We start from the raw sequence: 22,473 nt of genomic DNA, 5'->3' as shown, positions 1-22,473 counted from the left end.
GTCCTGGATAATTTATATGTTTAATGAGTAAAACCCCACTGTTAGTTTGTAAGTTAAATTGGTAACTTTTTTGTTGTGTTTGCAGTCCTCTGGTCATTTGTATGTTTGGCTTGAGGTTCATTAAGCAGGTGAGAAATATATCTTTTTCCTCTCTAGATTTGGAGAAAATAAAGGCTTATATCGATTCCTTTCGTTTTGGTGCACCTCCACACGCAGGTGGTGGAATAGGTAAGTATCTGTATTTTATTTTGTTCGGTGTTAGCCTGGGCTTAATTTAAACTGCTCAGTCTCAAGCAGGGTTCAATATAAAATTCAGAATAGTAACCCTGTTAGGTAAATGTGTGGGGCTGTTCTATCATGGAGAATTTAAGGAGAGAAGCTAAAATGTAAGGATCATCATAAAATAAATAGGCAAAATATTAATGGCACAGTCTGGCAAGTTTAAAAAGTAGGTGATCACAAGAAAAAATGCCGATTTATTAGCCAGGCATATCACTTTCAAATTTGACCAATAAGGAAAATGTAAGGAAGCAAGAAAATACAGTATTATGTATGGATTTATCATAGCTTACTAATACCAGAAACGACCAGTCTCTTAGTGCATTTGATGAAGCTGTTCTGCAGTGAGGAGAAATCAGTGTTTGCTTCTGTCTTACTCAGTGATTTGACTGAATGTCACTGACGAGTTTGGCTGACGCCAATTGTTTCAGGAAAGATATTGAGGCTTCGTGTCTTGGGTGTGAGTATTTTACATATTAAAATGAAAAAAAAAAGATAGGTTTTAGGCATCTTAATGATAACAATTTATAGTTGTGCACATTGCTTTCATTAGCAGGATGAAATCTGTTCATGCATATTGAATTAGGACACTTTGTAGGTCCTGATCAATAAACACAGTGATTTCTTTGATTCAGTCTTTCTGCATTTGCCTTACTTTTGTAAAGTATATTTAGTACATTCTCAGTGTGTTCTCAGAACAACTTCCTAACTATGCCTTCAGTAAATGCATTAGATCTGCAATATGCTATTGAGACAGGTGTTCTGAAATACCTACAAGATGTAAGCATCAGTGATCACGCAGTACTTGTGAGCAGAGGAGATGCAGCATTTGCAGATGATCCAAAATCATTTAGACCAGTCAGAACTGACATAAAGGAAGCTGAAGCTACCATTTCTTCTGCAGAGTAAATGCTTCTCATGGCACATCCCAGAGGCCAGGCCAAGAGTCAGCCAAACAGGAGATGCTGTGAGAATGAACACTGGTTTCTGGCTGCTTCAGATGGGAACCTTAACGTAGGAGGGCAGCATGTGAAAACGAGTGTGCACCTGGGTTTCATCTCGGCATGGCTGGGGCACATATGTAGCCCAGTGGATTAGGAAGCCCTTCCATGTTCCACAGTAGAATCATAGAATCGTTAAGGTTGGAAAAGACCCTTAAGATCATAGAGTCCAACCGTTAACCTAGCACTGCCAAGTCCATCTATACCATGTCCTTGAGCACCACATCTATCTGTTCTTTAAATACCTCCAGGGATGGAGACTCAACCACTTCCCTGGGCAGCCTGTTCCAATGCTTGACCACCCTTGCGGTGAAGAAGTTTTTCCTGATATCCAACCTAAACTTCCCCTGGTGCAGCTTGAGGCCGTTTCCTCTCATCCTATCACTTGTTACTTGGGAGAAGAGACCGACCCCCACCTGGGTCCAGCCTCCTTTCAGGTAGTTGGAGAGAGCAACAAGGTCTCCCCTCAGCCTCCTCTTCTCCAGGCTAAACAACCCCAGCTCCCTCAGCCACTCCTCATAAGACTTGTGCTCCAGACCCTTCACCAGCTTCGTTGCCCTTCTCTGGACACGCTCCAGCACCTCCATGTCCTTCTTGTAGTGAGGGGCCCAAAATGGAACACAGTAACTCAAGGTGCAGCCTCACCAGTGTCGAGTACAGGGGCACTGTCACCTCCCTGGTCCTGCTGGCCACACTATTCCTGATACAAGCCAGGATGCCATTGGCCCTCTTGGCCACCTGAACACGCTGCTGGCTCATGTTCAGGCGGCTGCCAACCAACACCCCCAGGTCCTTTTCCCCCAGGCAGCTCTCCAGCCACTCCTCCCCATGCCTGTAGCGTTGCATGGGGTTGTTGGGACCCAAGTGCAGGACCCAGCACTGAGCCTTGTTGAATCTCACACAGTTGGCCCCGGCCCAACGATCCAGCCTGTCCAGGTCCCTCTGCAGGGCCTTCCTACCCTCCAGCAGATCGACACTTCCACCCAACTTGGTGTCATCTGCAAACTTACTGAGGGTGCACTCGATCCCCTCATCCAGATCATCAATGAAGATATTGAACAGGACCGGCCCCAACACTGAGCCCTGGGGAACACCACTCGTGACTGGCCGCCAACTGGATTTGACTCCATTCACCACCACTCTCTGGGCCCGGCCGTCCAGCCTGTTTTTAACCCAGCACAGAGTGCACTTATCCAAGCCGTGAGCAGCCAGCTTCTCCAGGAGAATGGTGTGGGAGACAGTGTCAAAGGCCTTACTAAAGTCCAAGTAGACAGCATCCACAGCCTTGCCCTCATCCACTAAGTGGGTCCCCTTGTCATAGAAGGAGACCAGGTTAGTGAAGCAGGACCTGCCTTTCATAAACCCATGCTGGCTGAGCCCGATCCCCCGTTTGTCCTGCACATGCTGTGTAATGGCACTCAAGATGATTTGTTCCATGACCTTCCCCGGCACCGAGGTCAGGCTGACAGGCCTGTACTTCCCTGGATCCTCCTTCCAACCCTTCTTGTAGAGGGGTGTCACATTTGCTAACTTCCAGTCATCTGGGACCTCCCTGGTTGACCAGGGCTGCTGATAAATGCTGGAGAGTGGCTTGGCAAGCTCCTCTGCCAGCTCCGTCAGTATCCTCAGGTGGATCCCATCTGGCCCCATGGACTTGTGAGCATCCAGGTGGAGGAGCAGGTTGGTGACTGCCACCTCTTTGACAACTGGGGGTTCATTCTGCATCCTATCTCCATCTCCCAGCTCAGGGGCCTGAAAACCCCGAGGATGACCAGTCTGACTATTAAAGACTGAGACAAAGAGGCCATTAAGTACCTCAGCCTTCTCCTCATCCTTTGTGGCAATGTTTCCTTCCATATCCAACAAAGGATGGAGATTCTCCCTGGCCCTCCTTTTGTCGCTGATCTATTTGTGAAAACATTTTTTGTTACCTTTAACTGCAGTGGCCAGCTTAATTTCTAGCTGGGCCTTCGCCTTTCTCATCTTCTCCCTGCATAACCTCACAACATCCTTGTAGTCCTCCTGAGTCACCTGCCCCTTCTTCCAAAGGCAGTCAGCTCTCCTTTTTTTCCTGAGTTCTAGCCAAAGCTCTCTGTTCAGCCAGGCCGGTCTTCTCCCCCGCCTGCTCAACTTACATTACATGGGGACAGTACACACGTAACCTCTAAGATTTCAGGAAGAAAGAACACAATGACCAGTGAAATAATTTATTATCATAAAGATATCAGCAGATAGTTACATGGGTACGTATTGCTGAATCTACATTTTTGTACTGGAGAGGGTTTGGGATAAACTAACCCAACTGCGAGGTTTTTACTGTAGTTGCTTATGGCACTTAATGTCTCTTACTCTGAAGCTGTTAAGACTGGTTTGGACTATGCTGCTGTTACTGCATTGAAGATACAGCTCTCCCGATTACCCACCTCCCATTTCAATTTTCTACACCACCTTTCTTGAAAGTCCGAAGTGATTCGAAGCAGGGTTTGAGTCTCTGGTACCATTGGGTCTTGATACACGTTCCAAATGACATCTGTATCGTGGCAGAAGGCGCTGTATGTAAAATCCCTGATTTTTGGATCTAGCTCCTTTCTGTAGTCGGACGTGCTAATGCGTACATCTGTCTTTGGTCACACTACTGTCTGAGGCTGCTGTAGGTATAAAGTACCTTTAGCTTCTTAAGAGTTTCAAACAAAAGACTGACTATACTGATGGGTTTTTTCATTTGTTGTAGGGCTGGAGAGAGTAACCATGCTGTACCTAGGGCTGCATAATGTTCGTCAGACCTCCATGTTCCCACGGGATCCCAAACGACTGACACCCTAACATGAGTGGCTTTTGAAAGTTTGAGATGATTTGCCCTGCAAATATGATGTGATTGCAAGCATATCCCCTGCTACTGATGAATCTGTATTGATTTGAGCGTTATAATATGCAATAAAAAAAAAACCAACCTCACTTACTAAAAGTGCCACAATAATTTTTTTTTATCCTTAGCTGTTTATTTAAAAGAAAATATTTTAACGGATCAAGACTCTTTGTATTGGCAACTGTGCACATTTTTAATGAAAATGTGATACTTTGAGTTAGTATTCTAGTGTCACATGAAATTGTATCATGTTTCTAAACATTTTAATAAATTATGCAATAAAAATTCTGCATTTTTAACTTATGTCAGCAAGATTGGATATTCTGAAGTACAGAATTGGCTCAAAGCTGAAATAACTGGATGCTTGCAATTTAAAAATCGGGAGGAAACCAGCCAGTTGTTAATTTACATGAGTGTCAGGTAGAGAAGCAGGTGAGAACATTCTTAACAAAAAGTCTTCATATGAGATTGTGAAAATAGATTGCAATAAATCTCTCAAAGTAAATTAGATACAATCTTTGTCTTTCTGGTTTTTACTTTGTTGATCGATAATCATGAATTGATAAGGGTTGGGTTTTTTTTAAATGATGCAATAACTGCCTGAAGTTTAAATTTATTTTCTTTCTATCTTCTTCCCTTTTTTTTGAAAGTTGTATACAAGCAATAGGCCTGTTCTTTATTTTATGTTACTGTTTGAGAACGGATAGAAGGTTACACACGCTCATGGAATACACAGGGGATATATAATATTCTCGGACAATAAATGGACAGTGAGTTTGAGAGCAGGTCATGTGTTTTCCTGCCTGACCCAGCCTCTAGGATGACAAACAAAACAAACCAGCAAGGATTTAATGTATTTATTGCCAATAAAAGAAAAGCAAATAATGTAAGCCAACCTATTTCAGGGTTTTTTTCGCTTACAAATGTTGTGAACAGCCCAGCTGTTGTACATTTAGAGAAACTGCATGTTTCTGTAAGTCAGAGTACTTCTAAAATTCTTTCTAGACATCCTTTTTCTCAAATGAATCACCGACTTGAACCTCCTCAATTTGCTGTGATGCGCAAAGCTACTTCTCTTCCTCATCCTCCCAACCCAAAGGATGTGCCCTGCATTGGAGAGGAACTAACGTATTTGAAACTTCTGTTTATGGATTGCATCTGATTTTTCTCAAACTTCAAACATTTTAAGTGTGGATGCCAAAGAGCAAAGGATTAAATTCCTTACTTGAGCACTGCAATAGAATTACTCTAATATTCATCCATATTTGTAATTCCTGACTTAATTTTTCCTTAACATTTTACATGATAAAGAGCTTTCAGGAGGAGGTATGGTTTAGACAGTCTGTGTTATTGTTGCTACCTTGATTTTTAAATGTCAGAGAAGTCACATATTGGTTATGCTACAGAAAGGTCAGTGAGGCTGTGTATATAAATTGTGTAGAATTTCACGAAAGGGCAAATCATCTTTTGCAGCTGCCATTGAACAAGACTTAATTTTAATGTTTTGTGATGAGAGTTCTCCATTATAAAACCATCATACTAAAGGTCAGTTAGGTAAAGTACTGGAAGTGTAAAAGTTAAACTTTGTTTAGAAGTCATGCAATTCAAGGAATAACACACTTTGCAGCTTTGCTTAGGAGTCTGTTGTCATTAATTTACCATGGAATCTTCCCCAAATTATTAACTTCAAAATCTTACAGTGTACCCAGCTGTACTTTACAAAGCTAAGTGGGTTATAAACACAGCTTATCATGACAGACTTATTACTGATGAGACCAAGTTTCAAAACATTTGTTTATTCAGCTAAGCCAACTGGAATGAATTTAATTTAATTACTTTTGTTCATATGGAACTGGTAATGTATTCCACATTGGAAGTGCATCCTTCTAATAAGGAGCAAAATTACTGACTTACATTTCATGCCAACAAAAAAAGAATTATTCTGAGAACTAGGTTTCTTGCTTTAGATTTGGCAGCAAGCTTTGTGCCTACGTTCCTGTAACAACCGTGCTTACCCCAATTCTGTTCAGAGTTGTTCGAGCTCATGTTGTGGTTTGATTTATTCACAGTAGCTGCACAAGAACAAGAATTCGGATGGGGACTCCGATTCCTTTGTATGCAAAATCCTTTCATGCAGTTTTTCTTAGCTAACTGAAAATAATTATAGTCATAAATCAAAACAAAATGCATTTGTCCTGAATGTAATCTTAACAGGATACTTTAGTGGGAGCTGCACATTGTTAGAACTTAGTTTGAAACCCTGCAAACAGTGATTTCAGAACTTGGTTGCTTTGATAGGTAGAGAGTCTGGTTTGGTAGTTCTGGAAAAGTCAAACTTGTATAGTCCTTTATTTCCAGTAACTTGCAGAAAGTTTAGCATTTTACGTGGAGTCCACATTGCTGCCGCTTCTCCACCAGTTAAAACATTAGGGTTTTTTTTTTTTTCTTTCATGGTATACAGATGGTAATTACAATCGTGCAGTTTTTTAAACTAAGGAACTAAAGAGGATATTGGTGAGGAATAGCCAGGGAGTCATCTGCTCAAAACAAACAGTACAAAGCCTCAGTTTGCCTCTGCAGTTTAACTGAAACATTTTCCTGTGAAAACCCATCTGTGTTCATTGAGCTCTCTGAATCTGCCCAGCAGGAAAGCAGGCTCGGGCTGCTCTTTTGGAAGCAAAGTGCAGGACTGGTTCCCCATGGCTGCACACACCTGTTGGGGGTTAACCAACCAGTTAAGCACCACACAGCTGTTTGTTCCCTGCAAAATTTTCTTTGGATTTAGAAGAGCATGTAAGCATAGGCTAAATAGTAAACAGCTGGGCAGTTTTTCTTCTACTTTGCCACCTCTTTAGCCCTTAGCCATCTTCAGAAAGAAAAAACAACAAAAAAACGCAACCCTCTAAAAGCTGTAATTATGTACCAAAGCACAACAATCTGCATTAAAATAATACCAACTTTCCAAAAAGACTAACCCAGCCAGAACCTCTGCTCTGACCTCTGCAGTGAAAAGTGAGCGAACTGTGCAGAGTTGAATCTTATTACCCCCAGAACACCAAATTGCCAGGCAGCCTTTACCGTTTTGCAATTAAGACAAGTCTCTGTTCACTGCATGGCAAGTGCACCGTGACATGAAATAACACTGCTGCAGGAAGCTTGTGCTGCTAGCGCTTTTTAAACGGTTTCAGAACTGAAAAAGATTCAGCCCTTAGCTGCCTTAATTACGGCAAAATTCCCAGTTTAGGCAGAGATTAATGACTTTGCAGGTGGCTGAGTAATTCTAAGCAATTTTTCATAGATATTGAAACAGCTTCTGCTGGCTGGCATCGTGTGCCACCAGCTGCCATTCAGTCATGGCCGTCAGCCACCGATGGCATCGCTTGGCAAATGCTGCCTTCTACCATCCTACCTGTAAACACAACGTGACAGAACGAGGAGCCAAGTGCCCAAACTAAGGCCTGACCCTCACCTGGTTTAAGTTACACCCTTTTCACCCCAGGCTAGTCCTTCAGAAGCCAGAGGCACAGCCTACCTAGGGGTCTTGTCAGCCAGAAGCTGCCGGAGATGCCTCCCGCAGAGGCTGTAGGGGCTTCCAGGGCTCCAGGCTTCCTCAGCAGCGCCTGGCTCTGCCAGTGGAGTTGTAGCCCCAGTTATTGTAGCTGGCCTGCTGCTCCGGGAAACTGGTGACCCGCACAAGTTCACTGCGCCTGAAGACTATGCTGAAGCCACCCGCAGCAGACACCTACATAAAATCATACAATCATTTAGGTTGGAAAAGACCTTTAAGGTCATAAAGTCCGTTAACCCAACGCTGCCAGGCCCACCGCTAAACCACATCCCTGAGCACCACACCTGCACGTCCTTTAAATACCTCCAGGGATGGGGACTACGTGCTTATGGGACGCGTTCCTCTATCACAGGTTTAAGTCCTCCACCGCGTTTATAAGTTTACTGACACAAACCAACCCCACAGCAGTTAGAGAACGCCAAGCAGAAGGCTGGGGAGCGGGGTGCTGACGGCAGCGGCCGGCGCTGGCGCCCAGGCCACCCGATGCTTCCCGGCTGCCTGCGGGCCGGGCCGGGCCGGGCCGTCCCGCCTCCCCTCACAGAGCCCTGCCGGTGCCGGAATTCACCCTCGCTCAGCCTTCCCCGCCCGGGGCAGGAGCCCGCCACCGCCTCCCCGAGCCTGGGCCCGGCCCCCCTCGCCTTTGGCGCGAAAACGTCCGTGAGGGAAGGGAGAGGAGGGGCGGCGGGGCGGGGCTCTGCGGGACGGCGGCCCCCGATTGGCCGGCGCGGCGGAGCAGCGGCGCACGTGGGGCGCGCTGTGGCGCGAACGGTGGTGGGGCCGGGTTGGGGGCCGGGGCGGCGGCAGCGGGCGGGATGGACCTGGCGGCGGCGGCGGCGGCGGCGGGGGACGCGGGAGCGGCGCAGCAGCACCAGCAGCTCCGCGATGAGGTGGCCGAGAAGTGCCAGAAGTTGTTCCAGGACTTCTTAGAGGAGTGAGTGAGAGGGGCCGGGCCTGGCGGCGGGGCGGGCAGGGCCGTCAGGAGGCGGCGGGCCGCAAGCGCCTCACAGAGGGGGCCGCCATTTGGCGAGGGTGAGGTCCAGTCACGGCCTGTCGCCCCGACCCCTCGGGTTTCAGTCAGAAAAGCTCTCCCGTCGTCTGGGCGCGCCGCTGAGGCACGGCTCTGCCGTGAGGCGCCTGCCTCGCCGGGGCCCGCGGGAGGGAGGCAGGGAGGGTGGCAAAATCCTTCCCAGGCGGCTCTCGACGGGACTTTGCTGGGTGCGTGTGGCCCCTTTCAACAAAGTTTTGTGACAGCCAGGTTGAAAATCCCGTTTGCGGCTTGGTTGTTACACCTTAATACGCCCGACTCCCCACGTTTGGTCTCCCGAGGGGCCCTTCAGCAGCAAACAAGGAAACCTTTAACATCACCCTGACGAACACGAAGCAAAACCCGTTTTGCTGGTGCAGAGTCGTTGTTAAACCATAAATAAACTTCTGTGTGGCAAACCCGCTGTCTGAAATGCAGATCCGCTGCTGGGGCGTTCACAGAACGGGTGCGGAAGGGGAAATATTGTTGGACAAGGCGTTTGCAAGGGACTGTGGGATGCCGTCGTTCCCTCGCACACCCCTTAATGCGTGCCGTCCTTTTCTTCTCTTTCTCTCCTGAATTCAGAAGTATTCGACTGCAGCCCGATACGTAACTGTGAAATGTTTTCCTGAATCACTTTCAGGTACCAGAACAGCGATGGGGAGGTCAAATACTTGCGTGATGCTGAAGAACTGATTCGGCCAGAGCGGAACACGTTGATTGTAAGCTTTGCGGATTTGGAGCAGTTCAATCAGCAGCTCTCTACCACTATTCAGGAGGAATTTTACAGGTAAATTATAGAGATTACCTGAGAGCTGAGCAATGCTGCGGTCTCAGGCCCATAACGTCTTACGTGTTATGTAAAAACCGAGAGGTTTATTTGCTTTCTGGATCCTGAAAACATGTTTAAGATTTATTTTTTTTTTTAACTGGATCAAAACTTATTTCTTGATGGATTCCTCTCTGGAAACCATTAGTTAACTGGGCAATTATATTTACTCTGGTAAAGAAGTAGATGGTCAGCACAGGAATACAGAATAAACTCTGGAACTTCTTGCTCTGAAAATATTTTATTGAACCAGTGGCTTATTTTGAGGATCTACTTCTTAATATAAGGATAAAAGTGTCATAAAATGAGACTTTATTAAGTCCGTTTTCAGACAATAAAGCAAATAGCATTATTATGCAGTAATCTCATATTTAGCGTATTTAGATTAGCTTTTGAGTGTTCTTACGTAATGTGGCAGTGAAAGCCAGAACCTGGAAGTGTATGATAACAAGCCTCTGATGTAGTCTAAAGCAAAGAAGGCATTTTGATAGCTTCTATAAAATTTGAACTTATTTTCTGTATTTCAGGGTTTACCCTTACCTCTGCCGAGCAGTAAAGACTTTTGCCAGAGACCACGGAAATGTTCCTTCAAACAAGGACTTTTATGTTGCATTCCAAGATCTACCTACCAGACACAAGTAAGATGATTATTAATTCCAGAAACTTGTGCATTTACTACTGTGGTAAAAAGTGTCAAAGCATACCGAAGATGTTTTGGCTATATAGCATGAAATGTACAGTTGACCAATACAATTGTGAAGAAGTTCCCTGGTCTTGTGCAAGATGTTTTTTGAAACAGTTTTTCATTTGTGAATTGTACTCAGATACTTACATTGATCATATTCCACAAACAAATGTAACTTCTCTAATTTAAAAAAATTATTTAGAGTATGTTGCTTTTGAAGTACCAGTGAAGTAACTTTTGCATTGGTTTCACCTTTAGTATGAATCTAAAAGTTTATGTAAAATCATAAAATGAGAATATGTTCTAGTAACTTTGTTTCTTTTGCCTGTTACAACTGTTCTTTAGTCACAGACTGAATGAAACTATGTTGCACTTAGTATTTGAGTAGTACCCTGAGCCTAAAAATGTCAACTCAACTTCAGAATTTAATCCTTACGAATTTCTGTTTTAAACAGAATTCGAGAACTGACATCAGCAAAAATTGGCTCACTGATGCGTATCAGTGGACAGGTGGTACGCACCCACCCAGTCCATCCCGAGCTTGTAAGTGGAACCTTCCTGTGCCTCGACTGCCAGACAGTGATCAAAGATGTGGAGCAGCAATTTAAGTACACGCAGCCAAACATCTGCAGAAACCCAGTCTGTGCCAACAGAAGGAGATTCCTGCTGGACACAAACAAATCAAGATTCGTTGATTTCCAAAAGGTATAGTGGTGAGGTTGGGGGACGATGACAAAACAGTGATGTTCCTGTGGTAGTTGAAAGGTGTTGTTTGTACTGCTACACGTTGAAGATAGTTAATTTTGGTTCTGTCAACATTAAGAGCTCAAGAAAAGGCACTGGAATTTCTCCAAATAGTTTCTTTCTGTCTATGGAAGGCTTATGTTTAAGCATGGGAAATTATGAACAGTATCAAAGCAGTTTTGTTGCATGACATTTATTGTCTAAGCAAGCCACTGAAAACCCACATATTCGAGCCATTGTTAGTCTTGTGTTGCAGGTACATCATGTGTAGTTGTTTTATACGAGTATGAAAAGGTGTCTTTAGTGTCTGCAGTGTTTTGCTCTTCCAGATTGATTTACCCTGCCAAAATCCTCAGCACTTCACATCCTGCAATAATATTTTGTGTCACTCATGTTACCTGGACTCTTCAAGTTGCTTTTCCTAGCTCTCAGGATTGTCATTGTGGCCCCTGTGTATCCTTTTAAGTTTCTTCAAGACTCCTTAGATACTGATTATGAAGTTGTTTGTCTTACTGTAAGAGGAATTTCATGATTGACATGGATGGCAGCAATCAGATGCTATTTACTATATTTATTACCAGCTTCGCTTTTGAAGGAGTTTCAAATTTGATAACATCTGCTAAGTGCTTAATCTCTCCATCCCCAGGTTCGCATTCAGGAGACGCAGGCCGAGCTGCCACGTGGTAGCATTCCTCGCAGCGTGGAAGTGATCTTGCGTGCAGAAGCAGTGGAGTCTGCTCAGGCAGGTGACAAATGTGACTTCACGGGGTCCCTGATTGTTGTGCCTGATGTGTCCCAGCTCTCAACACCAGGTTTGTTGCTGCCAGTCATGACCTCAATGACATGTCCCTCCTGCTCATTCGGGGAACTGCTGTTCTGACTCCCACTCTAACGGCAGGGGTGCGCGCAGAAACCGGCTCCCGGGTGAGCGGGACAGAGGGCTATGAAACCGAAGGCATCCGAGGACTTCGTGCCCTTGGAGTCAGAGAGCTGTCGTATAAGCTAGTCTTTCTAGCTTGTTATGTTGCACCAACAAATCCACGGGTGAGTCTGGAAAGAAAATAGATTTAGAGGTATTGATGATTTCTGCTCTGTATGGTTTTACCTCAGATTAGGGAGCAGGAATGGGTAAAGCTTTAAATATGTATGTGTACCACCTTCCTGTGCATTTGACTGTCTTTATATTCTGATTGGATTTATATAGCAAGTTTTTTTTTCTTGTCTTTATTGTTCATAGCAGTTTTCACAGATGTGATTATTTGCCAGTGTTATCAATTTATTCTAAAGAGCTAACTGGTCCATTTATTTCCATTCAACTTTCATCCGTTTTTGCAGCATTTCCTTTTCCTCCAGGAAATCCTATTGCTTCATTTTGTCACAGGGAAAACAGCGATCCTTCTTGTTCCCTCTGGTTTATCACATAACATCTTGGGATGTTACTACAACATAATCAGTAATACCAACTATGACTGGGTTTTAGCATGGTATGATATTTTAGTCTATAATTCTGCTAGCAGCTTCACCGTCACATAAGATAAAAATAGCACCTGTTATTTTCTGGGTGTAGAAGTTTCCTGCCTCATTCCAGAGTAATGAAGGACCTTGTAACTTCCAGATAGTGAAGAATGCTTACAAAGGCAAATTTTAGCCAAAGGAAGCTGTACTGGTTTACTCTCTTTTTAAACTCTGGACAAGCATCTTTTCTGGGTTTTTCTCACTAATTGAAGTTACACTCCATTGATTTTTGCCCCCTAGGAAACTGTCCGTTGGTTTTTAAAGGTATAAGGTGATAAGCTTCCTTAGCCTAAGGTCCCAGAGCAAGTTTTTGTAACCTCCTGTCTGCAGTGCTCACATTCATGTTATTACTTTTATTACTTTTTTTTTAATTTCCTTTGTTTAGTTTGGTGGAAAAGAGCTCCGAGATGAAGAACAGACTGCAGAAAGCATTAAAAACCAAATGTCTGTGAAAGAATGGGAAAAGGTTTTTGAAATGAGCCAAGATAAGAACCTTTACCATAATCTGTGCACCAGCCTCTTCCCCACTATCCATGGTAAGAGTCCAGTTGTTGCTTCAGAGAGGGAAGACTTCACTTGTGAAAATGTTAATTCTTTTTGCTGTCCTATGCCAACTACCACAAACCCTCCCCTCCGGCACTGGTTATGCTAGAAAAGGAGAATCTGTTCCATGAGTACTTGCTGTGTTCAATCATTAAGGCCTGCAAGACTACTCAAAATGCTTGGTTTTGCTACTGGGTGATCTACTACTAAACCCTCCAGCTGACAGTTGGATATAAGCGCTGTTTTATATGGGTTTCCTTCAAAAGATTTAAGGGTTCCAAATATTTCTATGCTGTTGTTCATGCACGTGTGTGTGTATGCTTGCAGTTGTTTCTGGGTCAGAGCTGGTTTGAGGACTTCTGTTGGCTATGTCTGAAAAGTTTGATCAGCTGAATTTGGTCCCTGTTCTGAGCCACTCTAGCATAAAGGAATTCAGGTGCTGTCATTCTTCCCTGAAACTATATCAAGCACATAAATGCAGTTTTAGTGGATGTTTAGCAAATAGGTAAATTCTGAGCGGATGTGCCCAAATGCTCTAAAATTCTAGTGGGCTGAAGTTTTTTTTTACATAGGAAAAATGGGGTGTTTTCTTTGGATTTTTAGTCGAGTATCTTTTCTGGGGCAGGTAACGATGAAGTGAAACGTGGGGTCCTGCTGATGCTTTTTGGAGGAGTTCCTAAGACCACTTCAGAAGGCACTTCATTGCGTGGGGACATCAATGTTTGTGTTGTTGGTGATCCAAGTACAGCCAAGAGTCAATTTCTAAAGTAAGCATCTCATTAAAACTCAGTACTTAAATATTGTCCAGTGTGACTAGAGCTATAAATGTGTACTGTGTCTTTTCTATGTTAAACACAGGAAAGGGAAGTAAAATATTGAAGAATATTTTCCAGGAACTGTTTGGATGTGGTTAAAGTATTTGAACAGGGCTGAAGCAAACTCAACAAGCCCCTGTGCTAATAACAAAGAATGAATTAAGACCTTTTTTTTTGTTCTTTAGGTAGTTATGAAAGTATGAATTTCCAAATATTTTCAGAAGACGTTGAATATTAAAAAACCAAAATTTATTGTACATCTTAAAATATCAGAGACAGATGAAATAATGATTCCCCCCCCCCCTATTTTTAGCTTAGTCTAAATTGGTAGGTCCCAATACTTTGGACAAATAGACAACTATTAACCCTGAGGAATAATTATGAAATAATTATGTTTTATGCTACATCTTATATTACAATGCTTTCTTCTTGGAAATTCTATTTAATATGGTTTTATTTTATCATGCTGTTCATTTACCTCTGCATCGTTCTCCATTAAGCTGAGGTCCTTGCAGCATACACTGCAACTCAGAAACGTAGAGGCACCACAAAAGCTGCCTTAGGCTGCCTGTGGTCAGTCTCGCTGCTTCCTGCTATGAAGCCATTTGTTCCCTTGTGCTGACATTTACCTGACACTTAAGGAGCTGTGTTAGCTTGCGAAGTCAGCAGAAAACTTGTGTAAGAAGGTCTGGATCATTTTTTCTGCTGGTGTAACCATGGGTGAATAACAGACCTGTGACAGACTGCAGTTAGATAAGGATTAGCTTCCAAGGCTTGCTCAAATGTCATTAGAGGTGGGAGGGCCTACCTAAATATTAATTGCTTCCTGAAGGAAGGAACAAGTCCTGGCTTGAGAGGTTGAAAGCAGCACGGCATTACAGTTATCTTGTCTCTACAGGTTTTAATCCGAGTTTTTAAGTTTGTTCCCCACTGTTGTTTCTCTCCGTAGGCATGTGGACGAGTTCAGTCCTCGTGCTGTGTACACCAGTGGAAAAGCCTCCAGTGCTGCTGGTCTAACAGCGGCTGTTGTAAAAGATGAGGAGTCTCATGAATTTGTCATTGAAGCTGGAGCACTGATGCTGGCAGATAATGTGAGTCCAGGAACTAGAGAGGTTCCTGCATCCCTGGAATGGTTTTGATTAATGACAAAGAGCCCCAAGTTGTCTTAATGATGCTTTTTTCCCCAAAGTGATTGAATTTGGGTGACGTATTATTTTTTATTCTTCTGCTGCAGGGGGTTTGTTGTATTGATGAATTTGACAAAATGGACATGCGGGATCAAGTAGCCATTCATGAAGCAATGGAGCAGCAGACTATATCCATTACTAAAGCAGGAGTAAAGGTAGCTCGCGCTATTCCTCTGGTTGTGTAGTCTGTACGATCGCCTGACTGTTTGTTACATGTACTGATCTAGCATCATCTGTCAGATTTTCCTGTCAGCCACTGTGGCAGGACAGAGATCACTTGCCTGCAAAGTTTTTGTGCCACATACACAAAAAAGATCAGAAAGGTAACTGAAAGGACAAAAGAGATAGTAGTGGACAGGAAACAGGAAATTGGAAAATCCTAACCTTAAAGTAACCCCAAAAGAGGATATAGATTTGTGTGTGTTTGTAGGAATAAAGTGTGTATTTGCACTGTTAAAAACAGGATGTTGTGAAAAGCAGTTTCAAGGGCTTTTTTCAGTGTTGTTGGCAAGAGTGTGACAATGTTAAAATATTGATTCAGCAACCTGTGTCTTGGGGCAGAGTCCTGGTTAGAAAGGGCTGATTAGAAGAGTTTGGGCTCTTTTGAGGAGTGGTTCTTGTAATACCTCCACTGACACTCCATCTAAAAGATGTTATGCTGACCCATTCGAATTGCAATGAGTTGGTTTAGCAAGTGGTCACAGGTATCATTCTTCTGTTTTTTAATTTTTTTTTTTTTTCATTGTCAGGCTACCCTGAATGCCAGGACCTCCATTTTGGCTGCAGCAAACCCAGTTGGCGGGCGCTATGACAGATCCAAATCACTGAAACAGAATATAAACCTGTCAGCTCCCATCATGTCTCGCTTTGATCTCTTCTTCATCCTTGTGGATGAATGTAATGAGGTAATTTTAAGGAACCGTAGAATAATTTATGTCGAAAAGACCTCTGGAGGTCTCTAGTCTAACCTCACGCTCAAAGCAGATCATTGACAACAGGTTGCCAAGACCTCAGCTTGGTGAGTTTTGAGTATCTCCAAGGACAGAGATTTTGCAGCCTCTCTAGGCCCCTAATGCAATGTCTGACAACTGTCATGTGTTGAAAAAATAATAACTTTTATATCTAATCAGAATTTCTCATGGTTCGGTTTGTGTCGGTTGCCTCTTGTCAATCTGTACTTCTAAGAACAACCTGGCTCCATCACATCTATACTTGCCAATGAGGCACTTGCTTTCTTTTCAAGCTGAACAGATGCAGCTCTTTCAGCCTCTCCTCATACATCATGTGCTTCTGCCCTCTGACCATCTTGGTGGACCTCTGCAATTTTAGGTGAAGCTGATCTCATGAGAGTGTCTTTCTTCTGCTTTTCTTCCCTGTCTGCGAAGTTAAAAGCTGGCAGTGCGAATTTGAACATGCTCTGCTGAATACAAGGATACTGCCTTTTCATCTTGTAGTGATTTGACCTGCAAACTTAACACCATTAGTCATTTTTACAAATCGCTGGTCACTAAGGCTAAGACTGCTACCACCTGTCTATGTGGCATTTGCCTTGGGAACGCATGAGATACAGAGATTAATGTTGGTTCAGCACTGTTCTCTCCACTGTTTTGCTCAGCGTGATTATCTAATTGAGAAGGGACTGATGAAAGAGACAGAGTAGGCTGAAAAGGAAGAAAGCAGTTCCCACGCTGCAAAGTGCTGCTTTCTGCCTGTTCTATGGCCTGCTTGTGACCCAGGAGAGTTCCAAGGGGTTATAAATCCTAAAACTGCCTTTTATCCCTTCTCTGCTGTGTTTTCTTGTATTAAAAACCTCCAGGGCATTCTCCTGGATCTTCTGGCAGAGAGTCTGGCTTCTGGAAAGACTAGCTCTGCCATGAGGGGTGCAAGTGAGGGAGGGGAATGGGAAGGAAGAATATAGCTGCTGTTTTGATATTTGACTGATGTTGTGAAAGTGATCTGATGGAGCAATAATATCCCAGGTTACAGATTACGCCATTGCCAGACGCATAGTGGATTTGCATTCCAGAGTAGAAGAATCTGTTGATCGTGTCTATTCATTAGATGATATCAGAAGGTATCTGCTGTTTGCAAGACAGTTTAAACCAAAGGTAATTCTGCTTTCCAGTATAAGTTGTTCTGTATGAAGAGGTCCAAAGGAGCAGTCACTCTGTAGCATGCTTTTTTTCTGGCAAATGCAAAGACACTTAGGGTATTGTTCTCTCAAGAAAGGAGACATAAAGTCAGTTACTATCTAGAAACATAGCAGTTTGGAGCCATGTACTTTTTTTTTTTTTTTTTTTTAGCTCCAGAAACACAGCCAGCCCAGCTGAGACTGTTATAATCAGTAGTCTGAACTGCTTTGGTGGCAGTTCTTAACCTCTGTCTAGAACAACGGAGGGGTCATTTCACAGCATTCTCATACCTCAACGGCATGCGTTATTTAACACAGCTGCTGCAGAGATTTTTGTATTTTATTGACTTATTGCTTAATCAAACAGTTTGTTTTTCTTTATTTTAAAAGGGTAGTGTTCCTTGATATTTCTTTGCTTTCTTTGTAGTAAAATACAGAACATGGGAAACTGCTCTAAGTACAAATTTTGGTGGTCTGTCCAAATAGCAGCTTGGATGGGCTGCGTGTTAGATTTCTCAGAAATTCGTCTAACGTAGTTCTTCTCAAATGGAAAGAGAGGACACCCTCCCTTACAGACTTTTGAAAACTCCCGTTTCATTTCCATGTGGTGGGGAGTTTGTTTTCTGGCTGGATCTGTGTATGTGCAGATAGACTCAGGCTAAAAAGCACGTACGCAAAGCTGTCATCAGTGTTAGTATATCAAGTGTACGCTTGTGTGCATGTTTGCATGCAGAATGAAAGGTAAATAAATACAGAACAATCTAGTAGAGACAGACATGAATTATGCCCAGAAGCAAGTCAGTGGAACAGAAAAATAGAAATGCTCAAAGAACTGCTGTAAAATAATTAATGTGTCAATGTACTTCTTGTAATATCATTGTTGTTGTAATCATTATTACAATATAATTTTAACATCATATGATTGTCATTATATTTATATATAGTGTGTGTATAGCATAGAATATTTCAGAGAAAAGCAGTAGCTAGTACAGAAAAGTCTGGGAACCACCAATCTAATGCAAGAAGAATAAACTTTAATACTTTTAACATGGCAAACTGTCATACTGTCTTGTGTCACAAAGATATCTAAGGAGTCTGAGGACTTTATAGTGGAGCAGTATAAACGACTACGGCAGCGTGATGGCTCTGGAGTGACAAAGTCGTCTTGGAGAATCACAGTGCGACAGTTGGAAAGCATGATTCGGCTGTCTGAAGCTATGGCCCGTATGCACTGCTGCGATGAGGTATCAGGTTTTTGATGAAAGACTGTATAAATGTTTATATAAATCTTGTAGGAGTTCTGGCTTTGCTATTTGACTATGGTATTGTACACATTTAAATCCTGTGGGTGAGGAAGAGAGCTTGGATCATGTTTTCACTTGTGATGTGGTCATACTCAGTCTGAATTTGTATGCCAGAAATACTGTTTTTAAGGTATGTCTTACTGTTTTTAAGGTACGGACCAGATCAGCTGGTCCAGACTGAGAATATATGTGTTTTCGCATTACAGTTGTATCAGCACTCTCAGCCTGTTACCCGTCAAATCATGACAAATAGGAGGGACAATCATCTATTAGTATCAGCCAGGGCTGTTGGTAGTGTCTCTCCTAATCTTGAGTAGTTTGTAATCTCTCACAGTTCTCTTCCATCTGCAATCTAAAAAGCCAAAGTTCATCACAGTATCTGAACCTCCCTAAAAGTACCTGTATTTGTGATCTGAGCTCCTCTTATCAACCAGTGTTGAAATGTATATTGTGTTATGGCTATTAACTGTAGCATGACTACTATCCATCTAGTCCCTGCTTTAAAACTCAGCAGGCCTTTTGAAATGTTGGTTAGGGGTTATGTGACACATGCAGTGATACAAACTTGCTTACTGGTTGTGTAAGGACACACATTGCATTATTTTTAATTAAATTCAGCTTATAAAGAAACAGATAGCTTTTAGCTTATGGCTCAGCCAGAGATGATTTTTCCAGTTTTTACTTTTCAGTTCCAGAGGACAGTCTCATTAATTACATTTTTTTTTTCATATTGTTTCTGTTCAGACCCATTTCTTTCATGTTTCTTGCTCCACTGATCTTTCTTCAAAATGTTATTGTCTTAAGTAAAAGTTTTATCAACTCCACATGATTGCTAAAGCCTGAAAGATTCATGAGGCTGCTTATTCTCTCTGGAACCTTGTGTGAACTCAGAGTACTTGTAGTGGGATATAATTTGACTTGCAGAGTCTTTACTGCTTAGGATTAGTCAGGTGAGATGGGTAGAAAGAGCCTTTGTCAGAGTCAGAGGTGAGTTTCTGGAGCTATTGGGGAAAAAAAGCTTTTAACACTGGAAGATCCACCATGCCTATTTAATATGTGTTTTTTCAAATCTTCCCCAGGTTCACCCGAAACATGTGAAGGAAGCTTTCAGGCTTTTAAATAAGTCTATCATTAGAGTTGAGACTCCCGACATCAATTTAGACCAAGATGATGAACAGCAAATGGAGGATCAAGAGGACCAAGATGGAGTCAATGGTAAATAACTTGTAGAGAATTTTTTCAAAGGGGAAAGTGCTTGCAGCCTTTACAGCTTACCTTGTTTGAGTATATGCTTCTCTTCAGTTTCTCACCCATTTTTCATCTAATAAGGTCTAGGAATCTTGACTCCTGTTCTTAACTCTCTTACTTCTTCAGCCTCCTTGCGGGTCCACTCACCTGGTGGGTCAATGCAACACTTTTCAGTGGCTCAGAGTATTAAACAGTTAAAAGATGTTACAGATTTAAAGCTGGGCATGTGTCCAAACAGGTGAAGCAGAAGCTCCAGCTGGGGTCAATGGTCTTGTGAATGGGATCAATGGCCATTCTGAGGACATGAACAAGGATGCCGCACCCAAAGCTTCTCTTAGACTGGGCTTCTCTGAGTATCGACGAATTTCTAATCTCCTAGTGCTGCACCTCAGGAAAGCAGAGGAAGGTAAGAATGTGTTTATTAAAGAGATGGCAGACCCTGAGTTCAGGGAGCAGCTGTTACTACATCTCATGCTCTTGCACTAGGGATTTTCACTCCTGCTGAGACACCAAACTCGTTAGGTCAGGTGTGAACCTGTACACGTGGCTATACTACATCTGATGATACAAATATGACTTCTTGGACTTTCTAGCTCTGGTGTCTTTGTCATTTATCAAAACCCAGTAAGTTGAGGTGCATGTCAGCAGCAGATCCAGAAAAGGATTTGTAGCATATGCTGGTTTAACCTAGCTAGAAGAGTCAGCAGCAATGAAAACTGTAGCAAGAGCTTTAATGTACGCCAGCAACCACAGCCTAAAGTATGTACTTAGCCAGTATGTGCCAAACGGCTGCATCATTTCTTGGGGAGATGAAATATTTCAGTTGCAATAAGGCTACTCCTGTAATGAAATGCAGCAGTTGTCTCATAGCATATACCAATGCAACGAAGTTTTTAGAAGGGTGTGGAGGCTACAATATCTGTTCGAAATGCTGAGTACGTGTAGAAGGATGACTTCTTTGGCTTTGTGTGACAGTGATTTTCTTTTGCCCTTACTTAGAGGAAAGTTGTACGAGTCATTATGACGGCTTTTCCTTGAAGCTGAAGGGTGATGTGTTTGCTAGGCTGCTCATTTAATTTTTAAGCCACTTGGATGCATAGAACTGAAAGCTTCAATTCTCAATCTAAGTATCTCCAATTAAACCATGATACAACAGCTTCCTGTACAAAACATGATGATTTAAGAAGCAGAAGAAAGTCTCATGTTTCTTAAACATCTTAAAAAGCATATTTCTCTCTTCAGCATTGTAAATGTTAACATATAAATCCTTTTCTCTTATGGTTTGAATGGTATCTCACTGCTGCTGTGTTTATGCAAATTATTTTCTTTGCAGAAGAGGACGATTCATCATTAAAGAAGAGCGAACTTATTAATTGGTATCTAAAGGAAATTGAATCTGAAATAGAATCTGAAGAAGAACTAATAAATAAAAAGAAGATCATAGAGAGAGTCATTCACCGACTTACGCATTATGTACGTATAGAGAGAGATGTGTGAATAGTGAAAAAGGGGTTTAGTGCAATGATTCATTTTTAATAGAATACATTCCTAATTTGAGAAAAATGTTTTTTCCTCCCGTGTTATTGACTGATGCAGTATAAATGCCTTCTTTGTTTAATACCCGTTAAAAATAATTATAGAGACAACACTGAAATAAATTAGAGATATGTATAAGTAAAAGTTTGAAGTGCCATATTATGTCCCTATAGAAGCGTAAGTGATATTTTTCTGTATTTCTATAGTGTTAGTTATACATTAGGATACAGAAATACAAACAACGCTTTATTCAATGGATAGCTTTAAGTCACAGGGACACTACGGCAGTTTGGAGGAGAAAGTATGACAATATAAAATACTTCTCACTTTTAAAGGTACAAAACCACTAGGTTGAAGTGTTCCTAGAAAGCATACAAGATATAAGAGATTTCCACTAAACATAATTGTTAAGATTAGGAACCCGTTAAAGAGGGAGTTCGCAATTAAAAGGGTTAAATTATTCATCAATAAGAGGCGCTACCAGTATAAAAAGGAGATGCCTTCGAAAAAGTACAAACAAACCTTTCTGTTCTTGGCTGAATACAAATTTTTGTCTGTTGCAGGACCACATTCTGATAGAATTGTCCCAGTCAGGACTGAGAGGATCCAGAGAAGAGGAGACTTTTGATGAAGACCCGTACCTGGTTGTCAACCCAAACTATCTGCTGGAAGATTAAGGACTGAGACCTGGATTGCAGGGCTGACTAGTTACGTGTTGGAAAATGCATTCTTTTCTTGCAAGAGTTGCTGTATAGCTAACATCTTAAATTCCTATGAATGCTTTACTGTGGAATGCGCCAATGTGTGGTTAGTAATATATGATTGCTCATTTACACTGAGCATACCTGGAAAGCTTTTAAAGAAATGACACACTTACATATTAGTTTCATTATTAAGTCTGGGTTTCAATGCCATGATCCAGATGCAGAGGAGAATTATTCAATAGCTCTTTTCACCATCAAGCTATGTAGATGCTTCTGTTTTAAATGAGAGGAATTTTGCATTGTTCTTCTATTGTATTTAGTAGACTTTTTATGCTATAGGTTTTTACTGTTTTTCTTATTAACATAAATAAAAGATCATTAAATGTCTGGAGATGTCTGGGGGTGGATTTGTTGTCACTCGTATGTGGGATTGCTATTTTCTATGCCTATGCTTTGAGGCTAAAAAAATAGTGACCTAAATGTTTAATGTCTTA

At 42.2% G+C, this 22,473-nt stretch overlaps 2 protein-coding genes across 2 annotated transcripts in view; both read left to right on the top strand.

Moving 5' to 3' along the window:
• The window catches only part of DARS1 (aspartyl-tRNA synthetase 1), a 43,658-nt gene extending 38,997 nt beyond the window's left edge, over positions 1–4,661 (top strand). Inside the window, exons 15-16 of the mRNA XM_087731932.1 lie at positions 157–228; positions 4,012–4,661. Coding sequence (XP_087588058.1) covers positions 157–228; positions 4,012–4,103 — 164 coding nt within the window. The 3' untranslated portion in view covers positions 4,104–4,661. The remainder of the gene's footprint in view (positions 1–156; positions 229–4,011) is intronic.
• A 3,840-nt stretch (positions 4,662–8,501) lies between these two features.
• On the top strand, positions 8,502–22,366 carry MCM6 (minichromosome maintenance complex component 6). Its single transcript, XM_087733572.1, has 17 exons — positions 8,502–8,645; positions 9,382–9,528; positions 10,095–10,205; positions 10,708–10,957; positions 11,643–11,808; positions 11,895–12,040; positions 12,897–13,047; positions 13,680–13,821; positions 14,819–14,960; positions 15,104–15,211; positions 15,806–15,961; positions 17,036–17,164; positions 18,270–18,431; positions 19,571–19,706; positions 19,978–20,145; positions 21,073–21,212; positions 21,839–22,366. Exons 1-17 carry the CDS (start codon positions 8,527–8,529, stop codon positions 21,950–21,952), a joined length of 2,487 nt encoding a protein of 828 aa, XP_087589698.1. The 5' UTR covers positions 8,502–8,526; the 3' UTR covers positions 21,953–22,366.
• Positions 22,367–22,473: the final 107 nt, after the last annotated feature.

Source organism: Nipponia nippon, unplaced genomic scaffold, assembly GCF_047370975.1.
Source record: "Nipponia nippon isolate SJK-2023a ecotype South Korea unplaced genomic scaffold, ASM4737097v1 scaffold_5, whole genome shotgun sequence".
Taxonomy (NCBI): Eukaryota; Metazoa; Chordata; class Aves; order Pelecaniformes; family Threskiornithidae; genus Nipponia; species Nipponia nippon.
Note: the sequence above shows the minus strand (reverse complement) of the source record. Positions and strands in the feature narration are given on the sequence as shown.

Bases quoted from the DNA above. Each gene is read 5' to 3' on its own strand.
- MCM6 (XM_087733572.1), top strand. From the start codon at position 8,527: ATGGACCTGGCGGCGGCGGCGGCGGCGGCGGGGGACGCGGGAGCGGCG. The intron at 17,165-18,269 runs GTAATTCTGCTT...TGTGTCACAAAG, and splicing joins CAAGACAGTTTAAACCAAAG to ATATCTAAGGAGTCTGAGGA. The intron at 21,213-21,838 runs GTACGTATAGAG...TGTCTGTTGCAG, and splicing joins TTCACCGACTTACGCATTAT to GACCACATTCTGATAGAATT.